Source organism: Pelecanus crispus, chromosome 2, assembly GCF_030463565.1.
Source record: "Pelecanus crispus isolate bPelCri1 chromosome 2, bPelCri1.pri, whole genome shotgun sequence".
In the NCBI taxonomy this organism is placed as follows: domain Eukaryota; kingdom Metazoa; phylum Chordata; class Aves; order Pelecaniformes; family Pelecanidae; genus Pelecanus; species Pelecanus crispus.
In genome coordinates, this window is record NC_134644.1 from 70,332,237 (window position 1) to 70,356,122 (window position 23,886).

General features: G+C 37.6%; 1 protein-coding gene across 6 annotated transcripts in view; it reads right to left on the reverse strand.

Annotated features, from left to right (window-relative positions):
- Nucleotides 1-15,161: 15,161 nt before the first annotated feature.
- The window catches only part of TGFBR1 (transforming growth factor beta receptor 1), a 43,473-nt gene continuing 34,748 nt past the window's right edge, over nt 15,162-23,886 (reverse strand). For all 6 annotated transcript variants that reach the window (XM_075706573.1, XM_075706577.1, XM_075706578.1 and 3 more), the window contains 3 exons: nt 22,558-22,682; nt 21,756-21,886; nt 15,162-19,519 (listed from right to left, as the gene is read on the reverse strand). In XM_075706573.1, coding sequence (XP_075562688.1) covers nt 19,394-19,519; nt 21,756-21,886; nt 22,558-22,682 — 382 coding nt within the window. In that variant the 3' untranslated portion in view covers nt 15,162-19,393. The remainder of the gene's footprint in view (nt 19,520-21,755; nt 21,887-22,557; nt 22,683-23,886) is intronic.

Here is a 23,886-nt window from a genome sequence, read left to right on the forward strand (position 1 = left end):
GTTCATTGTTTGGGTCTCACACCTGAACAGCAAGGCTGATGGCTCTCCCAGGACAGCTTTGGGACAGGCTGGGTCAGGGTCTCCATTCCTCTTATTGGGCTATAGGGGTTCACCCACCTGCCCCTGTGCCTCTGCACTCCTTTGTGTTTGTGGGGATGAGCTGTTTATCACACAAACCAACACTGAACCAAATAATATAATCCACTTCTAGATCTTTTAATGTGTTATCTGCAAGCCAAAGAAAACCAGGACACGTGATCAGCTAACTGTCTCTGGATCACTAACTGGCTGTATGATAACCAACCTGAGATCCTCTCCTTTGAAAAGGATGTGAAGGATTTTACAGTTATTCTAGAAAACCAAAATGGGGAAAAAATAAATTACGATACCTATTAGAAGTCACTCAGAATATAAATTGAAGAAAATATGCAACAATGGAAGTAAAACAAGTTGGAAAAAAAAGAATGAATGGAAAAAACAACAGCTGAACATAAGACCACATGTCTAGAGCTAGTACACTATTGCAGGAATTACATGTGTTCCTTGCCCTTCCTCTTGCATTCCCCAAATTTTTCCCAGAGGAACCTATTATCATTCATGTATCCCTGTAAATCATGCTGCAGCTTCTGAATACCTTACATATGAGTAAAACACACCATCTTAAACAACAGCGTGCATTTTTGAAGGTACCATTTCTACAAAATGCCTAAAGACTCCATCCTGCTCCTAAAAACGTGGTATGCAACAAACAGAGCAAACTCACTCTTTCTAGAAAGCACCGAGGGCATGCTTCCAAATGCAATGCAGATAAGGGAAAAGAGCATTCTGGCATATTGATTTTCTGGCTGGCTAAGTTAACATTTGTTATTTTTTTCTGTGTTTATTGTTGCTGCAGAACAGATTTTATATTAGTAGTGCAATTCTAATATTGCTAATTAGTCACTAAAACACAAACTCATTGACAAGGAATCCCTAAGTCTACTTATAGGTTTAGAAAAACTAAAATTTTATTTTTTCTTTTCTTTTTTTTGGACTTACCACTAGTGAATGATGTTATTATTATTATCCATAGGAAAAGAACAAATGCCCACATGTCAATATGCTTATGGGCAAAGCCATCAACGAAAATCAAGTAATCAAGAAGTTCTAGTGCCACATACCATTTTGTGCCAAGATGGTTTCCAACATCTGATCAGTTCTTTGTCCAGGAATGTGTTACTGCAAGGCCTAAAATTAAGATAAAAAATATTTCAAAATGAAATTTTAATTCATATAGATTTGAAGTTAGCATTATCACATTTAATAAATCAGTATTATCTATTTGATACCAAATCAGGTATGTAGAAAGGCTGAAGTTCTACAGCAAAGCAGAAATGCTCTAACAGGAAGTGGCAGATTATTTCATCTATGCTAATAAAACCGTGAAATTACTGGAAGATGCTAGCTAGCTGACTATATCCCTTAGTGAGAAAAAGTGAAAACAGGTAGAATATTGTCTTCAAAAGTATTTCAAGGTGATTCTCTCATTATAGGTGTTTAAAGAAACAGCTGAAGCAAAGTTGGGACTTGGTGTTATTTTGACAGTTTGTGAAGGATTTGGAATGTACCAAAAGGTTGGGATAGTGGGCAGTGATTCTTTTGAAGAAGGACAAAGGAAAGAGATAAGAAATTATATACCAGTCAATTTTGTTTTGATTGTTGGGGTGGGGGGGTAGCCCTGGAATAAAGGAAGCCCTGGAATAAATCATCCAACATTATTTTTGAGTACCACTGCGAAAGCAAGGAAGAGTCAACATGCATTTTGTCAGGAACAAGTTGTGGCAAACATACCTTATTTCCCTTCACAACAACGGAAGCAAGGAAAATTCAGGTTGGACATCAAAAAAAGCTTTCTAAAGATAAGGGTAGTGAAGCAATGAAATGCTTCTACATGCATTTCTAATGAAATGCGTATTCTACAGCCTAGGGAAGCTGTAGAATATCCACCATAAACAGTCTGGCAAATCTTTCAGAAATAGTCTAGGCAAATGCTTGCCAAGCACATGGATATGGTTTCTCTCACTTCGGAGGAGTGTGAAAGGTTTGATGATTTCTGGAGTCTTTTTCAGGCCTATTTTTCTCTGATTCTTCACACAGACCTCCAGGCTATGTCTCAGAAATGAATGGGTCCTTCACTAGCAGGGTAGAGGCTACTGTAAAGGACTTTTGGCTGTAAATGGCAGACCTGAAAGTGCTCATAAACCTGAAGCAGCTTAAAGCACCTTTGTTCTGGCTGGACCTTTGTAAGTGACTGCCTGGAAGCGTGCTCTGGAAGAAAAACCTAGCAAAGGAAGCTGTTGAAATTTTTCAGCCTTTCTGGGGATTAAACCCCCAAAGTTACGTTTTCAACCTCAGAATAAGACCTAATCACCACAAAAGACAGCAACAAACAAAACTGTTTCATCTCTAGGAAACACTCTGCATTTAAGAACATTTTCTAAATGTCAAGACTCATCTCCGATGTTCAAAACCTCCTGGGTTTCATCTCTTTCTAGCATGAAGTTCAAACTCCTTGTTGCATATCTGTCCCATCCATTTTCTGTGACACATTCCTATATTTTAAGATATAGTAGAAACAAACTGGGATTACGTATCATAGGAGTTGCGGCCTCAAACGCTTCAAAGGAAATAAATAGAAAATGAGGGTTTTTTATTTCACTTATTATATAGTTGCAGGAGAAGTTCTGTTTGCTCTTGTGAAATTAATTGCTAGATCTTACCAAGTCAGCTTAAATTTTGTAAAAAGTTCATTCAACAGTCAGTTCCCATGACTGTCTTTTGCCTTAGCACAGGCACTCTACTGTATTCACAGTCAACCACTGCAGCAACCTCTTAACACCACTACTCTCTGCTCCATAATATAAAGGATTTTTTGAAAAAAAAAAGAAAAGCTAATAAAATTAGTCTGTTCTAGTAATGAAAACCAAAGGAATTACAGATACTACAAAAGAAGTGAGAAATAACCCTGCAGAATTAATTCCAAGAAAATTAGTTATGTATACTGCAGATGCTTGAGTGTATGACTGACAACAATAAATCTTGAAAATATCTGTGCTTTGAGTTAAATATATTTATAGAACTATGTTCTTCAGAAGAATATATAGCATAGGTCTATCTGAGAAAGCACAGTACAGAAAATACATAGCTAAATAAAATGACCTAGATCTTGAAAGATATAAAAGAATTAGTTTTGCACACTTATGAATAGGTGTGCAGTAGTTATCATTTAATCTTAAATGTCAAGTGGCAAAGATCAGGAAGGGTTTGAAAAAATGTTATGAATAAAGGCAGTTTAGATTAAGAATCCTTTGTAGCAATATTTATAATTTATGGATAAGTTATCATTGCTAGGTTTCTGCCTTGCTTCTGGACCACTGATTTTATAAACACTTCAACTATCAGCACTGGTAATTAAAAGTTGTAACATTCTTTTGTGAAGTACAATACAACCAAACAGCTATTATATACTTTTGTCACAGTCTTTCTATCCTGTTTAGCATTTTCTGTGTACAAGTGAACAAATCATGAACCATGCGTTATCAATTGTGAGGTATTAGGATTAATAGAGTAGGACTTCTGATCACATTGATTCCTGAGACTATATATCATATAGTGTCTTGTATGCAACACGAGTTGTCCAATAAATGCTACATTTTCCTCATTCAAACACATGGCAGATCTACTAACTACAAGGAGAACAGGTTATTTTTAATCCAGAATTTGTTACAAAAGAGTTTATTTTTCAAACAATGAAAATTTCTTACTGAGATCAGCAATGCAGCAGCACAATTCTTAATGAAGATATTTTTACTTTTTAATGCCTATGTGCTGTTGCTGGATTACCTTCTGACCTAAATATTTTAATATGTAGATATACAAGACCACTTGCAACAAAAAAGGATCAAATTTAAACAACCATAAATTATCAACTGTACATCACTGCAGGTAGTTATACAGTGACTCATTTTTGTGGTAGCAAGGCTGAATTTCTACTGGAATTTCTTAATGTCATGTCTGATGTAATGAACCCCAAAACAAAAAGGAAATTCTTCTCATTAACTTCTGTTACTATGCTTGCATTTGAAAGTAATTCGGTATGGCAGGAGTGGATCAGTAATTCTATCAGTAAAGCTACTAATTAACACCAGCAGTTTGTTTTTTAATGACAAAAAACCCCAAACCACAATCCCTGTTTCTTATCAAACCATCTCTTTTATACCAATGACTAGGAAGTCACTGATCAGTAAGAATTGTATTCTATTAAAAGAGATCAATTCCTCATAGGTCTTATTCTAAAGACTAGTTTTCTGTTTCACCAACTTATTAAGTAAAATTGTTTTTGATTACAATTTAAGTAAATGAATAAACTATGAAAATGATAATTTTAGACAGATTCGTAATGGACACTTTTCTCCAGTCCCATAACATGTAAGGGAGCTTAAATGTTTGTTGCTTCAGTTTGAAAATAGGAAATAAAAATCCTCTGTATCATATAGATCATGTTCTTTTCTAAATGCTCTTTAAGAAACAGCAAACAAAACCAGAGAGATAACTATCTGCAAAATTACAGGCTTGTAAGAAAAAAATACTTCAAAGCTGTATAATTCAGATACTTCAAAAGTTCTTTTCTCTATAAAAAATTTCAAGTAAATCATAGACTTGAACAAAAATTAAGTACAACATAACTCCTCCTCCTCCTCCTCACCCCCCCGCCCCCCAAAAAAAAGAATCCTAAAAGGACATTACTAAGATTTTCTCATTAAGACATAAATATATGAAAAATAGTCCTTTTTACTTGGAAATAATACTGGTGTACACTCATGTTGAAATAGTATAGCACTAAAAATGTCAGCGTCTTTAAATCATGATATTTTTATCCCTTGATGAAAAGATTCTCACAGCAATACTGTCTCCTTGCCACTGAGCTTTCCAGACTTCTCCATTGTGGCCTTTTCTTAAAAAAACCCCTGATATCAAATTGTTGAGTAATGATACATATTTCTTTTCAGAGCTGGGCACAGTTTAAGTAGATTTATTAATGTATTAAAGACTTTGGTTGTTTTTCTCTGCAGCTTTTTAGCTTTTACAATAAGATTAAAGATGGGAGATAGTCTCAGGATTTTAAAGTGGTGCAGTGAGTCTTCTGGGTAGTAGACCATCTAGGTGCAACATTACAATAGGTTTTTGTAAACAAATTCCCTGCCATTCAGTTCTTAAGAAATGATGTCTCTCTGATGCCTAAAGCAAAATTGTTCAGTTTTGGGGAAGAATAAAGATAGTAGATTTCCACTCTCAGTTAAAAGATTTATTGCTGTCTTGTGTCTTTGATCTTCAGTAGGGAAGTAGAGCTGACAACTGTTCTTTCTCATTCTCCCTCTTCCAACAGTGATGATCTTTCCCAAAATCTTTAATTCTATTGCAGCAGAACAATAATTAATTGAGGTTCCAGCAAATATATTCTTATTCTCATAGGACCAAACAGGAAGCTAAAAGAGTTGAGTGGTTCCCTAACCAGACTTACAAGAATAAAAAAAGTGACATGAATTATTTGTTGTTGAGAAAACCAACCAACCAAGCCAAAAGCCCAACAGAAAAACTCTTTCATTGGTATATTGAAAGCATAGTATCACCCTGACCAGGTCCACCTTCTACCTTAATGAACTAATTGCAACTCAATCATGCAATGCATTGCAATTTTAGTAATCCTCTCCAGTGTATCTGCAGCAATACACTATTGAATACATTAATTAACACTTTAATAATTAGAAGATGACTTGAGAAAAGGAGATGGTTTCTAATACTAAGTTACAATTTTACTTCACCTGTGGTATATATGTATAAGATATGGAAGGCAGAAGAATAATTATCATGACAACTTCATAATTCATTGTCTTTAAATGTGAACTAGCATGGTTGTTTTGATACAATACATAGGCAGATCACTAAAACCAGCTGAGTAACTATCACATCTGACCTTCCTTCCAATGAAGAAAATGTGTATCAAATTATTTCAAGGTAGAATAATCTTATGTAACAAGACTTGTAAAGTTTTTAAATTCAGATGTGAACGCTTCGCAAGTATAATGTAAGTTTTGATGAAGTGTTTTGATTTGGTGCTTTTACATTTTGTAAGACGTGATTAACTCTTGACCTACCTACATCTACTAGTGTTTTGCAGTAAAAATAGCAGTGCTGAGCCACTTCCTGAGGTACAAAAATAATCCAGCAATTCCTAAACATAGGGGAGATTTTTTTTTTTTCAGTTAAAGCAAAGAAATCATTGAAATAAAGAGTAGCTTTTACAAAGAGTTTCAGAATTCTTGACTGGTATCACTTAAAATTGCCCCCTCCTCCCCCATCAGTATTAAGAAACACTTATTTTCCAAGTCAGCTAGATTTTGCAATGAGTATTAAATGCAATATTTAGAAATGCATTTTATTTCACATGTCCAGCTTCAATATGCACATATAACTGATGCATTTGAGTTTGACTAATTTTATGACAGGCCATGATAGCCAAAAAACCCAGAATTAGCAGCATTACAATAGGGCTTATGACAAGTACGATTGGATTGTATCACATCAGATACTGAAAAAAAGAAAGCATATGACCAGTTTGCATACCTGCTTTTACTTGACCTAGCTCAAATTTTCTGGCAGGTCCATAGATGTATTACAGTTTGTAGAAGGTTTAGAACTTATTGCAAAGAAATTAAGTGCTTCTGTTTAATTGCACTTTAACATGAAGTAGCCACATAAACCAGAGGCAGACATCATTGCAGAGCAGCCTGTCTTGTCCCTTCCAGGTACTAAATCAATCTACCTATGTGACTGTCAGGCTCATGCCTTTGAAACTAAGGAAACAGAAAAAACAGAACAGAGGCAACAAATACTGGTTGTCTGAACATGGCAGTCAAAGAAGAAAACGTAAGTTGTTCCCATTTTTTACTAAGTACATCCACAGAAAACAAAATTTCAGGTATTGCAGCGAGGAGAATAAAGGCATTAAAAAAAAAAAGGAAAAGAAAGGAAAAAGGGTTTTAGCTACAACCTGATTTCTTGGTCAGTTAAGGGAGTCATCCTTCTCTATTAACTTTTTTTTTTTTTAATATATCAGTAAATCAGACAAATACAAAACTGAGCACGGGAAATGCCAAACTTCAAGCCTGTATAGTGCAATGAAGAACTAGACTGAGACTAATAAAAATACTTTACGAGAACTGAATGCTTTTTATCCCCTGCACAGAACAGTTCTGTGTCTTTGTAGATAAGTTTTTTTGGCAAGGAAGTGTCCCATTTTGATCTAAATAGCACAGTCTGTTGCAACAAAACCTGAATCCAAATACCAAAAATCTTCAACAGCATGAAAACAATAAATCATATAGTAACCATGTCAAAATGTTTGCCATATCCAGATAGATTTGTAATTACACAAGAAACATATGAAAAGTAGCTTCATATTTACTAATCTGTTTATCGAATACATTAACCAGAATAATAGAAATTAAACGCCCATACCTTGGAAGCAATTGCTTTTCACTGATCTTCCAATTATGGAGATTTCCATAACACCATGCAACAACCTGACTTAATGAGCATGCAGTCCTGCAATGTCATTTCTCTATATTCCAGAATGATAAAACATCTTTCCTGGAAAAGATATGTGGTGCCATTCAGGATCACTGAAGCAAAATATTGCTGAACCAAGCAGTGATTCTGACAACCACTCATCTCACAAATACATTCAAACAGCATGGATTCAACAGCTTCAGCTGTAGAAAAAATGCCTATCAAGCTTTTATAAGCAAAAATACCTACCTTTATACCAGCAGGAAATATCTACCTATATACCAGCAGAGTATGGACATGCTGAATAAATTACAAATGGGTCTTACCTTGCATATTCTACTAAAAATTTAGTCCTTCCTAGCTCTATAAAATGAAAACTGAATTAACACACTATAGATATCTGTGACCTACAGGAGCACAGAGGGTCTTTTAACCTTGCTCCTCACTGCTCTCTTTTTGTGCTCATGCTTCAAAAACTGTGTCACAAGTAGAATCATAGAATATCTTGACTTAGAAGAGACCCAATAAGGGTAGCTTGGCTAACTGCAGCATGACATGACTGCACATGCATAAACACACACCTGAATGGAAAACCTACTTTTTCCAGTCAGGAACATACAACTGTTACAGTGGGCAGTCTGGAAACATTAGCAATGCTGGAATTTTCCTGACTGCAGCGAATCTCTGTCCTACCTACAGATACAGTCTTCACACTCCCTGATACGCTGCTTGGCTACGATTGCACTATACATTTTGTACCACATGAATTAACTATGGTCCTTTTCTAAGTGACTGCACGGTGAATCAGACCATGTAGTGGAAGACTAAAACATGGACTGCGTCTGCTAACAGAAAGGTTAGAGCTGCCCAATACTACTTGCTACAAGGTAAAGCTATCAGTTGCTTTTCCGTGAAAGCAAGGGAAGAAGCCTTATCACAGACTAGGATGCCAAAGCTCACTGCATTTTCTGGCTCCCTTAAGCCATCAGCAAGATGTCCTCTGCAGAACAGAATAATCAGGCATAACTTAAGGAAGGAATTTTTTTACAATGAGGGTGGTCAAGCCCTGGAACAGGTTGCCCAGAGAGGTAGTGGAGGCCCCATCCCTAGAAACATTCAAGGTCAGGTTGGACGGGGCTCTGAGCAACCTGATCCAGTTAAAGCTGTCCCTGCTCACTGCAGGGGGGTTGAGCTAGATGACCTCTAAAGGCCCCTTCCAACCTAAAGCATTCTATGATGATTCCATGAACTTATCCCCTACATTCACAGCAGAAACATAATCTACTACATCAGTATTTTCCAGCTTGCTTTATGTCCTTTCACTATACTGGAGATGGCTGATAGATAAAAAGAGTAATAATAGTTTTCCTCCTATATAAGGAGCGCGTTTTCCTTCAGTGGTTATCATTTCACTCCTGTTTTCTGTACTGGAGAGTTGTACTTTCTCCATATCTCAGTGTTCTAGCTGCCTAGATTACAACAGTCCATGTTTTGGGGTATTTTTGTTGTTGTTGTTCAAAGTCCATATGAATACAAACTGATACTGGGATTATTTTCTGTATGAAAGAACAAAAATAACAGTACAGACAATGCAATACTTGTGTTATCTTCAATATTGCCTTCAAAATAGGATGCATCAGCAAAATTCTGTCTAGCACCTACTCATATACACAGATGGCATGAGAACTGCTAGTGATACAGCTTGGTTTATTTCTCTCTCACTTTCTTAGCCTTGATTTTTCATCCTTGATTTAATTTACCATTTTCAAGTCTCTTGAATTTTCATTGTATAAGATCATGTTTATGGTCTTGCACAGCCATTTCTTTATTGAGAGATTAAAAGATACCTGCATTATATTCCCTGGTATGATCCTTTTGTTTCTACGATTTTTCTTAGCTTGTCAGGTGACTCCCAAGCCTTCCTCAAGGAAGATGAGTTCATTTCTCTGTCTGTGTCTCACTGTCTCAGTGCTGTTTTGAATAGGGTACTGGGGATACTTGCCTGGGTAAAGAGCCATCAGTCCATACTAAATTGTGCCTAAGCAACACCAAATGATGGCCAGCTATCTCACCTCCTTTCCTCTCCGTGATCATCTCTGATTTTAAGTACCCCTTCCTTGCTTTTATGGAAATTTTCTAATGCATTTCTTTGAGTAGGGCCTGGCATGAACAACTTTGCTTGAGAATCAGCTTTGATTTCTTCCATCAATTCTTCAGAGTATTTCCTTTGTGAAAACTGGATGAGCCAATGTCCCTTCAGCCTGGCCACCTCCTTCAGGCCCACAGTCACATGCACTGCTAGGACTTGTAGCTCCTACTTCCTCAGAGTCAGGATTCACCTGGGGAGACAGTTTGAAAGAGGCTGCCAGGGACCCTGAAAAAGCACACAAGTCTGTATTTGAGGGATTGATCCATAACCTAATCAGTCACTTATATGTAAAACATCTGTAATCATTTGTAAAGTTTCTGTACTCCAGCTTAGATATGGTAAACAGATCATTTTGAGATGACAGCTTCCTGAACTTTGGCCTAAATAAATCACCTCCAATAGTGCTTAAGACTATAAAGGAAAAACAAACACACCAAAACACACAAAAACCTCAGTGACTAGACCACTGCCTGAGCAGTTATGTCTTGGGAAAGGAATCAGTAATATAGAGCTAGTCTTGGAAGCTCCTTAAACACTACTGCTGCTTCACAAGTGCATGTCTGTCTATGCCTTGCACAGACCAGCTAGTTTTGCAATACCACTTAGATAAGGCATGTGGACTCAACTAAAGCTCAGGAGTGCAGGGGGAAAAAAAAAAATCTCCAAATTTCTTCTAAATCTCTTGGCTTTTTGATCAAACATGGAATCTGCAGGAGCTCAGTTGCCATGTGTAACTATTCATGTAATCCAGGACTGTATCAACCTCTAAATGAGAAACTCTAATTTAGATCTATAAAGATTGCAGTATCGCATAGGTTTTATATTTACCTCAGGGCGCAGCTGCCTTCTGAATCATGTCTAACAGATGGACACTGAAGGAAACTGATGTTGGTACATATTGAAGCTAACGAGCTAGTACTTCAAAGTGCCATCACTGGTCTTTTGATTTGATTCTTTTTGTGTCTTTTTGGTATTCTTAAGGACTGTTGTAAACAAAGTATTTAAAGCATAGATTTGAAGAATTCCAACCAGAATAGCTTTCTATCTTTTTATGGTTAAAATAGGGATGACAGGATAATGATCCTTTCACTCAAGATACCACTGAATAATCTCTAGTCTTGTGACCCCCCTTCCTTCTTCTCCCAAGCAATTTCGTTAAAGAAATTATATCTAGCTAGTGTTTAGATATTTCCCAGGATGATATCATAAAGCATTACAGACGTCTACTTCTGTGGGTCACACATTGAAATCTTGCAATTACAAGTTACTTCAACCAGAAAATTAATACAGAAGAAATAAAGCATTAAAGTTTACTCTATTTTAGTGTATATTTTTGAACTGCTTTATGCATAAAAATCTAGGAGAGATTTTGAACATTAAGGATACTGGAATCACAGTTCACACAGAGACACTTCATTCTGCAAACTTCAAGCATACAACAGAATCATAGAATGCTTTGGGTTGGAAGGGACCTTTAGAGGTCATCTAGCCCACCCCCCCTGCAGTGAGCAGGGACAGCTTTAACTGGATCAGGTTGCTCAGAGCCCCATCCAACCTGACCTTGAATGTTGCCAGGGATGGGGCCCCCACTACCTCTCTGGGCAACCTGTTCCAGGGCTTTACCACCCTCATTGTAAAAAATTTCTTTCTTATGTCCAACCTAAATCTATCCTCCTTTAGTTCAAATCCATTATTCCTTGTCCTGTCATAACAGGCCTTGCTAAAAAGATGTTTCATCCTGTAAATTTCAAGCAGTAAAGGGCCAAAGCAAAAACAATCACCTGTGAAGTGTTCTGTGTGAATGGGTGCAGAAGTAAGGGAGCTCACGTCACAAATGGTCTGTGAAAATCTTTCTCCCTGCATCCAAGCAGATGGAAAGTTCTTTAGCCTGACAGGCACTCCCACTTACAAGCAGCCAAACAACCCTGCTTCATGGTTTATCACTATCAGCAAGGCAGTACAGCATATTTTCTAGAGGGCTGTCATATATGAAGACGGATTTGGTCCTGAAGCAGATGCAGGCCAGTGTCTACATTACCTATTCTCAACCAAATATCCAATAGCACAAGCAGCAGTTAGATTCACGGCAGCTGGAAAGTGCAGCCTGACATTTCCTTTGGGTTGAAAAGGCCTGGAGAAAAGTAGCTGCGACTAGGAGAATCTGCTTTTAAAAGTTACATTCTATTTAAAAAAAAAACCAACATTGTTTTTAATGCTAAGGGCCCGAAGTCCTTTTATAATACAACCGCTGATGCCAACTGAAACTGATCAACAATAAAGGCAGGACTGCAGGGAGAGGGAGACCTACTACTGGGACAGAATTTCTCAATAAAGGTTGCTTATGAAGAAAGTCTCCAGGAGCCAGGCTGGAAAAAAAGTGAGACAGTTGCTCAATAAATTGCAGAGAAAGATTACCTTTTCTACTAAACCAAACCAACTGCCCAGCAGCTTTCCGAGTGTATTTCTCACATGGAGCAGGAAATGCAATTGGTGCCGCCTCTTCTGTGGGGCGACAGGGAGCGAGCTGAGCATGACTGACTCAACACATATGCTAGCAAGCAGAATTTTGCATTAGCTAAAGAAGAGGGGGGAAGCAAGCAAGCAAGCAAGATGGGAGCTGGAATTGTCTTTCTGCATACTACAACACTAAATATGCACAAAATACAACACAAAAATACAAATGTAATTATTCCCAGCAGAGAAGATCCACTGGATGAAAAAAGAACCAAGCTGCTATCCACCTTCTAAAAAGGAGCGATATGGCATGAAAAATAGTAGTACTTAATCAGTTGAAACACATATTAAAGAAGCTGCTTTAACGTGAGCCAGGTTTCAAATGGTCTAAAGAAACTGCCTGTTTTTAGTTTTAAAGAAGTGTATTGAATACACTGCCTTCAGCATAAATTCTTTCTTTTTAAAACAACTTGAAAGTATTTTCAGCTGCAGAATGCAGTATCTTTGGAAGAGGAAACAACAAAACATACATCTGGCTACAGGAAACTGGAAAAATGGCTGCAGCAACACATTACAAAGGAAGAAATCATTAAGAGCCTAAACTATATAAATTTTTCTTCTGCATTGGAACTCAAAGACTAGCAGGACAATGAACAAAGACAGGTTACTTACCTGGAACTTTTCTTCAAAATGTGTTGTCTGTTTGTACAGTTACACTGAGATTATCTGTAAGCAAGCACTCAGGTAAATTTTACCATGAGTTTCCTCAGTATTGTACTTCAAGCCTCCTGCATGCAACTACAGCAACAAAAAACGGAGCAAGCACCCGCCTCCCCTTCTGGAGAATCCTCTTCACCAACAAGCCAGAAGATTGGGACTTAAAGAGAGGGCTGTGAGCATATTGTACATACTGACAACACAACCTGAAGTTAAAAAACAAATTTTGTAAAACTTTTTCACAATATTCCCTCCTTCAAGTTCAATCCTATTCTGAGTGTTTTGAGAACTGAGGAGAACCTATGGTACCAGTGACGATGTGCACAGCAACCCTGAAGAGGCTGTAAGCCACTGTGATCACGTTAGCCTTAGCAGAAGGAGCCTTTGTAAGAAATGAAATTAGCTGTTTGACAATATTATTGCAGTGAAGACACTAACAGTCCATGGATCTTTCAGACATGAATAGATGGAAATGAGGTTTTCTGTAAGGGCTCAGGTCTGCCAATACAAAAATATAAAGCCTTCTAACATCTAGCATGGGAAGCACCATCTTTGCAAAACAAGCATTGGCAAAGCAGTTTCCTGAAAAAAGGTAAGAAAAAGGTAACTCACTTTCATGAAGAATGGTCCAGAGAGGTTCAGGAACTGAATCTCACTGACCCTTCCGGTAATGGTATCAAAACACTATCTTCATAGATTAAGATAATAGTTTCAAAAAGCTTCTCTCTTAGGAAGCAGATGTAGGTCAGAAACCCCATTCCACAGTAGGGCATTAGTGGAAGAACGCACAGCCTGATTCCACTCTTTGGAAACATGTAAGTATTAGACAGCAACTGTGGTATCAAAGACTTATGTTGTTGCCATTCCTTACTCTGTTCCTGTACCAATTAAGAATTTGGCCACTGGGACTATACTCATGAGTTTCCCAGGCCCACAGTGTAGAAATGAATGGGAATGCATGACTCATGGAAAAATGCATGAATGCAAATTTTAAAGTGGGGACGTCCAGAGCAATAGGTAAGCTGTAACAACTCAGAGTAAACTTGGAATTTATCACCAATTCTCCCTTTACCTTGTCTGCTTCTGTTTTTTAGATATTTAACTTAAACCCACAATAAAGTAGATGTTTTTTAAGTATGTTAGTCCCTGTGGGCAGATGATCAATGTCAAAAATCAAAACTGTCACTCTTCTCACTGACTTGTAATCCAAGCTAGCATGCAGACCTCCCGAATTCAGCATCTCCTCTAAAATGATCTTAAAACATCCTCATATCTGAGTTACTACAGTAATTGTTTGCTGTTCACAGATTTTCAGTTGTTAGGTTCAGTCCCTCAAAGCATGAAACATAGAAGACTATTTAATAAAACCTAAGCTTGGTAGACAGCAACATTACTATGCTATTTCCAGGCCATACATTTGCTCTGTTAGGAGGTAGTACGAGAGGCACTCAGGATTTTACTGAATTCTGGTTGCTTGCACAGGTAGGACAGGCCTTCCTTTAGCCACTCATGGGAGACGCATGTTCTCAGCCAAATTATCATACATCCCATGAAAGAATTTAAACAGGAACACAGCATTTTGACATAGCTTTTGGCTTTCTCTGGATATCTTATGGCTTCCCATTTTGGAGAGTGTGCTGGAAGAAGTGCTTTTTGGTAATTCTGCCTGGTCATTTCTGAGGCAAAATTAATGTTATGGAAGGGCAAGATGTCATTTTTTGTTGTGTCTACCTCTTCACCTTCCTTCAGAAATGTAACACCAGTCTAAAAACAAGTTTTGCAGAAACAATTCACTCCAACACAAGCTGATTTTACTTGCTGTTCTGTGATGCACTGAGGTCAGCTGTTTAAGTAGTTTCAAATCCTCAGCAGCTCTGTTACTTCTATGTAAATATGAACAGAGAGAAGGAATACTTTGTCATTAGGTATTTTGTCCAAGAGATCAGAGACACCAGCAAGGTACTCATTCAAACACTACTGCAGGACACAAGGAAGATCAGGCACTTTATCATTTCCTCTATAGCATACACAAGATGTATTGCCTCAGCATTAGCAAAACCCTTTATCATTTTTATACCAGCAGAAATTCCTTCCAAGGAAAGGAATTCACAGTAAATCCGCATTTTGCCAGGTAATAACAACATCACACCCAAACCCATACCCACCTGCAACTTCTTCCTCTGAAAGACAACTCACGCATTTTGAAAAAAGTTATTTATTTTCACTGCTTTAATCTCTCTACTGTAGTGTTAGCACTTAACATAAGCATCCACTCTTCTACTGTCCTATTTACAATCCATTGAAATGTATACTCTACAAATACAATACATATTTTCAGAAATGTAAGGGAAATGCACAATTCTGTAAGGTTTAAAAAAGTGACACTCATCTGTACAGGATCCTCAAATCATCCAAAAAGTAAAATTTACAAGGCAGTATCCACACAGCTATGTAAGGGCAGGTGCTACAGTGACAAAGCAGCAAACTTGCTAATACAATAAAATACAGAAAATTAAAGTGTTTTGGGGCACCAGATAATACCTTTAGTACCGCTGAAGTTGTAAATTTAGTAATACCCATATTTCTAGAAACATGTAACTGCAAACCTGGAGAATGTTCTGAAAAATATTAAACATTATATACACATGAGGTAAATGTACCTTGGTCTTTTAAGAGGTAATTTGAGTTTAAAGCAACTGATATGGTGAAGTTTTTTTTTTTTTAAACACAAAATGATTAACACCTTGCAATTGTTTCAATGGCACAATATAAACAAGGACTAACTAAAAGGTGAATTCCATGGCAGTCACACTCAGAGCCATTACTGAAAAAAATGAAATAGCCTCTTATTTCATTTGAAACCTTCATGTCCCCATAGAGTCAATCCCAATGTCTTTACCTATATACAAAATCTTTCTTAGGATTACAAGTGGAACCGTTGGAGGGTGACATTGTGTCATACTTGGAAAGTCAGCTTGAGAAACATCCCAGAATTCCAGCTTTAAAAGGTTGGAAGATCCCTGAAGAATTCCAGCATTCCAAAACAATGTTTCGGGCTTTTCAGCATCAGACCATTTCCAATGCTCCTTATCTCCATGTCCATATCCACGTGGTCACAAGTCTGTAAACCAAACTGAGGCTTCAATGCTACTAAAATGTCAAATTGATTAAATCCACAAAACTTAAGTGAATGTATAACGTATGTAATATTTACAATAAACATTTGCATCAGTATTAATCAGAAACTGTTTTGGTATATACTTGAAATGATACAAAATTAATATTTTGAATGCTAAAATATTTTGGTCCCCCTGGATTTCCAAGAGCAGATCTGGTGATATTACAATCTTAATTTAAAAAATACTTATGTGTACCTGTGTCCATATATATAAGATATGATCTTACACAGGTAACATTTAAAGTTACATTAATATATACAGACACAGCCTTTGTAAAAGGTGTTCAGTTTATAGAATGGAAAAGAACAAAGCTTGAAGTTATGGTGTCAGAACTGAGGATACATATAGCTCTATTCAGAATTTTCCTGTTCTGCATTCCAATATGAATAATAAGGTTGTCCCAAAATAACGTTCCTAATGTCACACACTATATCACGCATCCTTCCTGTGCTTTGTTTCTGCAAGCTTCTATTACAAAGCGAAAAATTAGAACAATGTAAGAATAGTTGCTAGCAATTCAGGAGAATGAAGACTAGTAGACAGTTGAGATGAGACATGTAACAAACCACTGTACAGTTGACCAAATAATCTGCATGCCATGATGCTGTTCAGCTGCTGTAGATTCTTTTTTAAATGCAACAGAACTGCTCCTTATATTTGAGGAAACTAAATGTTATGGTAATACGTTTTTGTAGGTGTTAACAAAAGCCACTAATTAAATTATTTGATGAACTATATTGGAAGCTCTCTCATGTTACCATCAAGATTACTATAAAGATCTGAAGCATGCCAGTAGCCTGATGACTCTAAAGTATGAACTATACCATTTGTATCTATGGTAAAGATCCAGTTACACCTATGAAAAACTCAAAATTTAACAAAGTCAACAAATTGTTTAAATAGGAAGCCTTTTGAAATTAGTATGGAGATATGGTAAGTTCTACTTTAATGCTAACCTGTTTTCTTTAAATATTTGTCTAGGTACATAGAACTTGTTAGAGAAGCATGCCAAATAGGCTTGGCAGTTTAGTTATATTCAATCATTTTTTAGAACAGTCATAATTGAAAAGCTCCATGGTGCACAGCTGTCCATTTGCACAAAGGCTAGTTAATTTAAAATACCTACATGAAGTAATTTTTGATCCAGCTTTGAATGATAGAGGCCTGAAGCACGTAAGCCTGACTGGTCAGATAATGCCAAACAAACGCAAGTGTGACAGCTGTACATATGTTTAAGCCCAATTGTTTTCTAAGAAATTCTCTTATTTTTAACTCTTCTCCTGGATATCATCTTCCAGTATGAGTAAACTCATCCATAAAGGTGGTTGAACAAAGCATTTCATTATTTGCAGTTCTACCTCTGAAGGTCTGCAATTCCCACATCATTTAAACTTATCTCCAAGCAAGCACTAAGAATTTGGAAATAGGCAAGAGTTAGCGAAGTGCTAAGGCTTATCTTGGCTAAGTCTTATGTCACCCATATAGCCTCTTCTTACCAGGACCCATTCATCTCACTGCTTTAACTACCATATATCACAGACCACTGAACACACTCTTGACCACCCTGCCACTGCTACTAGCTTTGTGAAAAACTCTGTGGCCTGTATGCTGAAGAATGAAAAGGAAGCAGAGTTAAGGTTGCCATGTGTGTTGCATAATAGGATAGATACTGATGTGTTCTGGAGAGTAGGAGGTTAGGTGGCATATTCATTACCAGGCACATTTACGTACTAAAACACTATTGAGTGTTTTGGGCATAAATGAAACCAAAGGTCAACGAGACTCTCCCTAAAACTGCAATTAAAAAAATATCCTGGTCACACCATTTTTTAAAAAATAGTTTTCCATATTAATTCCCCCAGTCCCCTGCAGAAGTTGTACATTTGGGCAGGAAGCAATTAAACTTCTAAACAAGTTTGCAAAAATCTTGTGATATCCTTAAAATCTCAGGCAAATCTTGACTAAAGCCACATATATTCTTCTGTGTTCTTACGACAACACAAGCCACCATAAGCTTTGTCCTTGTAACTATGAAGAGGATTGCTGGAATCCTCTAGTATTTGTACCCAAAGACCTGCAGCTCACCACTTTATATAGCTCACCACTTTCTGTGTACGAGGCACACACAAAATATATGCACATAAAATTTATAAGCAGCTTTGAACTTTCTATTACAAAAGCCCAAATAACTTCTCCCTAATTACAGGTGCACTTAATCCTCATTTAATTGCAAATATAGTTCTTTGAGCCTTAAGACTCTGCAGAACTGCACAGAAAATGTTTCTCATATTTGATTTAATGAAGCAAAATCTCCTTAAGAACATCTTACTCCTCTTGCCACTTTTCTTAAGTAGATAGGTACTTCAAGCATTTTAGAAGTACCACTTGATTAAAAAAATCTTATATATGACTCATGACTTGAAAATTACAAAATATGACAGTGAATTAACTAGCTTACACTATGTAAAACTCCTACAGTGGTTTAGAGTCAGATTTTGGTAAAATTAAAGGATTCCACAAATTATGTACTCACTTGCTGAAACGAGTGTGAATTAGATCTTAACCTGTATTTTTGAAACAAAAAGTACCATAGGCTTTGTATGCTCCTACTGCTTTACATTAAAAGACTCAAAAGCGGCACTTACTGGTATAATACAATCTATTTTGAAGGCAATGTAATGTTCTGAAAAAGTGGAAAAAACCCAGTAATCATGTATGAAGTATAGTTGCATAAATTATGTTCCCACAACTGAAAGAGGTCAATTTGTAAATCAAGGTAAGAGTCCAAAAGATATACTACCTTAATAGCTAGCAAAGTATACTCCAACAGTACATTCACAATCTGAATCAAAGAAGTGACAGTGGTTCAGAATAGTCAATGTACCAGCCAGGAATAAAGTTTCTTAAAGAGCCATCAATGCACTCTAGAACAATATAGCAAACCAGTTCCATTTAAAATGTGACCTCCTTTTTTTAGCACAGTTAACTAGAAATTAAGACCAGCTATCAACTTTCCAAATAAAAAATTATAGGTTAATAAAAATAAAACTAGACTACACCAATGTTTTGTAAGTAACCTGGGAAAGAGGTTCATAGTGCACAGAAAGGACCCAACACAACTGTTTAGCATGTCCACAAAAATCCTAGTAAGTGACATTCCTATGAAGTACTAAAAGGCAGCAATATCCTTCTGTTCCCCCAATGAGGTAGAACAATTAACCTTCTTAACACGCCACTCTGGTGCAGATATGGATTTTTACAGTATTCTTCGGTAGCAAATCTGGGATTACATCTTTATCCCCTCCTGTTGACTAAGTTGCGATAACGTTTTCTTAATGCGCAAAGCTGTTAGCCTAGCAGCTCCGTTGGCATACCAGCATTCCCGCATAATTTTTGCCATTACTCGTAATGCCTGCAAAGGAAAGACAAGTAATTATATGTACTGCTGTTCCAATGTAGCCCATGTAACCTCTGTTCTGCCTTCGCCTCTTCATGCATTTCTGAAGTCTATTACTACAGCTGCATGGAAGACTGCAAATTCTTAACTTTTTTTACAGAAAAATAAAATTCTTTAAAATACTGTAGAGCAGAACTAGTATTTTTCAGTAGAATTTCAGCCCATGCAAAAATATTTTAATGAAAAATTAGTAGCTTGTCTGTAACTGTTTTCTGAATTTTTACATTAGACAAAAACACATTCTTTTTTATTGTACCTCCAAGTTAAGGAGTTAGTTCAATGTATAGCAATTCGGAAGTTTATCAGCTGTCTTCCTCAAATTGAAGCTCTGTAACGACTCTGAAAATTTTTGCAGTCTTTCTATCCTTCAAACAGCCATTATTTGAAATCTGTGAATGCTGCTACACAAGCAACAATGCAAATAAAAACTGAAGATTAAATGAAGTAATAGCTCTACCTTCCAAGATTTTACACTCAAAGCTGTATTACATCGAGCCACTAAGTTTGCGGGATTGGAGTGTCAGCATTTAAAAAATGACTCTACAGTCTGTCTGTGTGTATCATCGCTTTCTCTCCTACCTGCGTTCTCTTGCCCAATCTCTTATCTCAGGCCTTCACCCATGTTTTCATTACGCACACCACAACCCAGTTCCCTCTTCCATCTAAAGTACATCATATCTCATCAATCTCTTACTCCTACTGTAGCCTACTGCAGCTATTCTCCTAAGCTCTCAATCAGAAAGCATTGGGTTCCTAGAGCAAGCAATATGAACAAAGCTGGCTGGAAAGGCAAGAGCTCGCTGCTGTGCATACTACTGTGTGGGCAGTGACTACCAGCACAATGAACTCACCCCAGAATCAGGTAAGCACTTCTACAGAGGCATGGTCAGGACTGGTTGCTACATGCACACTTCAGTTCTAAGTCTTTGGTTTACTACAGTCTTAGCATCCTAATAACTGTGTTCATCTTTCAGTAAATGTATACAGTACAAATTCCGAGACACACAAAGTACTAAGGCCACCACAGTTTTGGATGAAAATTCCTAAAGGCATTTACTGTTTTGGCCAGTCTGTAGGATATTGCTTTACTACACACTGATAGGGCAAAGACCCCTGAATAAGTTAGTTCCAAGTAAGCATTCACATGAGGCAGCACAGCACTGTTGAAGACACCATCTGTGTCCCAACAAGCAGTACTGCTGTGCTGGCAGAGTATTGAGCTGAAACTAGCAAGTCCACTTACTGAAAGAGATTAACCAGCCTAGTTACAGAGCAACTGGCACAGACCTGATTACCTCATGTATCTTTACTACCCCTGTTGTGGGTTAACCCCAGTAGGCAGCTAAGCCCCACAGAGCCGCTCACTCAACTCCCCCCTCCAGTGGGATAGAGAAGAGATTCAGGAGGGCAGAAGTGAGAAAGCTTGTGGGTTGAGATAAAGACAGTTAATAGGCAAAGGTGGAAAACCAAGCCAAAATAAAAAACCCCAAATGATACAAACCCAATTGCTTACCACCATCTGACTGATGCCCAGCCAATCCCTTAGCAACAGCAATCCCTGGAAAACTCCCCCTTTCCCCAGTTTTATTGCTGAGCATGACATTGCATGGTATGGAATATCCCCCTGATCGACTTGGGTCAGCTGTCCCAGCTGTGTTCCCTCTCAGCCTCTTGTCCACCGCCAGCATACTCAGGGGTAGGTGGGGCAGAGGTGACAAATGGAGCAAGCCTTGAAGCTGTGTAAGCACCCTTCAGCAATAGCTAAAACATTGGTGCGCTATGCAACTGTTTTGGTCACAATCCAAAACACAGCACCATACAGGCTACTACGAAGAAAGTTAACTCAATCCCAGCCAGACGCAGTACAACCCCCAGTTGTGCAATTCATCTGCAATGATACTTCCTGTACAACATAATTCAGACTAGCTTTAATTTACATTAGTGTCACCTATGCTTCACAGGAAGGGATCCTAGAATCTCCACATAGGGTTAGCTACTATTTTTTATGAAATGACATTAAGTAGTAACGTATAACCAAGGATCAATGACATTCATTAAAGCTGCAATGATCGTAAGTTCTCCTAGAAGCAACCCTTCTCCCTTCAACAAGAAGCACAACAATTTTTAAGCCACTGAAATTATTAAAACCTCTAGTGTCTGTTAATGCAGCTTTAGCAAGGTTAGTTAATACCTCACAGCTCTGCCATCTGTTTGGAATATTGGGCCTTAACTTCTGCTCACACACAACTTTCCTCATTTCTTCAACAGAAGGATCTGAAGGAACGAGGTCATAGTATGGCAACTGGTAATCTTCGTGGATTCCTGTAATAGGTTGAAAATAGCTTTATTTTAGCTAACACTAAATTACATATTCTTCACTTTTTACTGTGTTCCTTATCAGTACCCTACCATTGTCTTTTTTGATTTTCATTTTTAAAAATTACATTACAATGGCTGACAAATAAATAAATAAATAAATCCTTAACCATACCTTAGGAGTATTTACATTACCCTTGAAGAATTTTTAATTTTGAAATTTATATATTTAGAAAAGATGGAAGCTATGTCAAATCTTTCATATGCTACACTAACGACATGCTTCTTAGATTTATTATAGCAAGTTTTCTTTTAAATAAGGCACGGATGTTACCTGAACACATTATAGCTAGTCCTTACTTGTGCTGTTAGCCCCTTGCTCTCAAGGATATTTAACTTCACCCTTTCCTCCCCTCTATGTAAAGGTTTTAGGGGGGGAAAAAAAACCCCATATATATATATGTATATATAGACAAGAATAATTCCTATGGTTCATCAATTTACAAAGAGGTTGAATAAACCAGTCATCATTTACAGGATTAACAGTTAGAAAGTCTGAGACATACTGGATATTACCTTGCACTGTTTTTAGAACAAACTTTACACAAACATATTCAGGTTCTGTAAGTTACTTATAATTCCTTAGTATGTCCAATTTTGTAAAGATTGCCACATACCACCAATTGAACATCGCCGAGCTATTTCCCAAAACACTAATCCCATTGCATAGATGTCTGCTCGTTTGAATGATTCAAAATGTTTCATATTTATGGAATCATCTAGAACTTCAGGTGCCATGTACCTATTTGCAATAAAAAAAAAGAAAACATTTAATTTCATGAATATTTACTGTAGAGAAAGTTCCGTGCTACTGATAAGCTCAAAACCAAATTTGAGTATTTATGTGGAAAAGGAGGCAAAGGAAAATCTGCTTCATTAAGGTTATGGAATCAAAGACCTTTCATCGCAAAGGGAACAACTAAACTGAGAGGAACAAGTAAAGGAATAGGGGGAATAAGCAAAACGTGAAGCAATAAACACATAGAGCCATAAACCTGACAGACACAGGATAACAGAGACAATGACAAAGACCAAAAGCCTCCAGTTGCTAATTGATGGGCTATTAAAAAACTCCAGGCATAGCTTTAGAGATGGCCAGTCTGGATGTTGTAACTGCTAATAAGTGGGAAACAAGAAGAACATGAGGATTGTGGATATTCAAGGGAGGCCTGTGGGACTATGCAATGCTTATCAAGGAATGTTTAGGAGAAGGGTAACTGGGAGGAACAAAAGTGGGGCAATAGATAGAAAAGGACTTCAGGGGGGCCAGTTGCATAAACAGTTGCCAGTCACTTGTCTGACCAAGCCCTGCACCTGCTCACCGCAGCACACCCTATCTTCTTATTAAATCCTATCTTTCTGTGCAATCCTGCTCTTAACCCCATGTGTACATGTGCTCTAAGGACTACATGCCAACAAGTGGGTCTCAGCATCAGCAGCTGGAAGGGTAACTGCAGATCCTAGGAGCACATATCTGGAGCTACTGTGGGGGGTACTAGTATGAATGAATTCTGGACCAAACAACTACAGTCAGACAGTGGGTGAACATGGTGCCAGCAATTTGAGCAAATGAGGGTCTCTGCTTCAGCCACTGAAGGGGGACCACAGGTCACAGGCTTCAGTCATATGCTTACAGGTACCAGCTACAGGGGAGAACCAGGATGAGAGAAGCAGAGTAAGGGCCTCTCAGCACCTTCCTACTGGAGTAGAATCTCAGTTCATAAGGTCTATGTGCCTGGGTGCTAGCTGCTGGGGTGAGCCCAGCATTTCCTCCAAACCTGGTATGGATGGCAGGCATGCATGGGTGTAATTCACTAGCAAACTTCAAGCTAGTCTAGCCAGCAAATAGGTGGCCCAGCCAGGGATGTTTGACAGGGGTAGGGCCTGCACTGGTATTTGAGGGAATCCATGCATGTAGGTGTGCATACAAGTACATGCATCTGTTT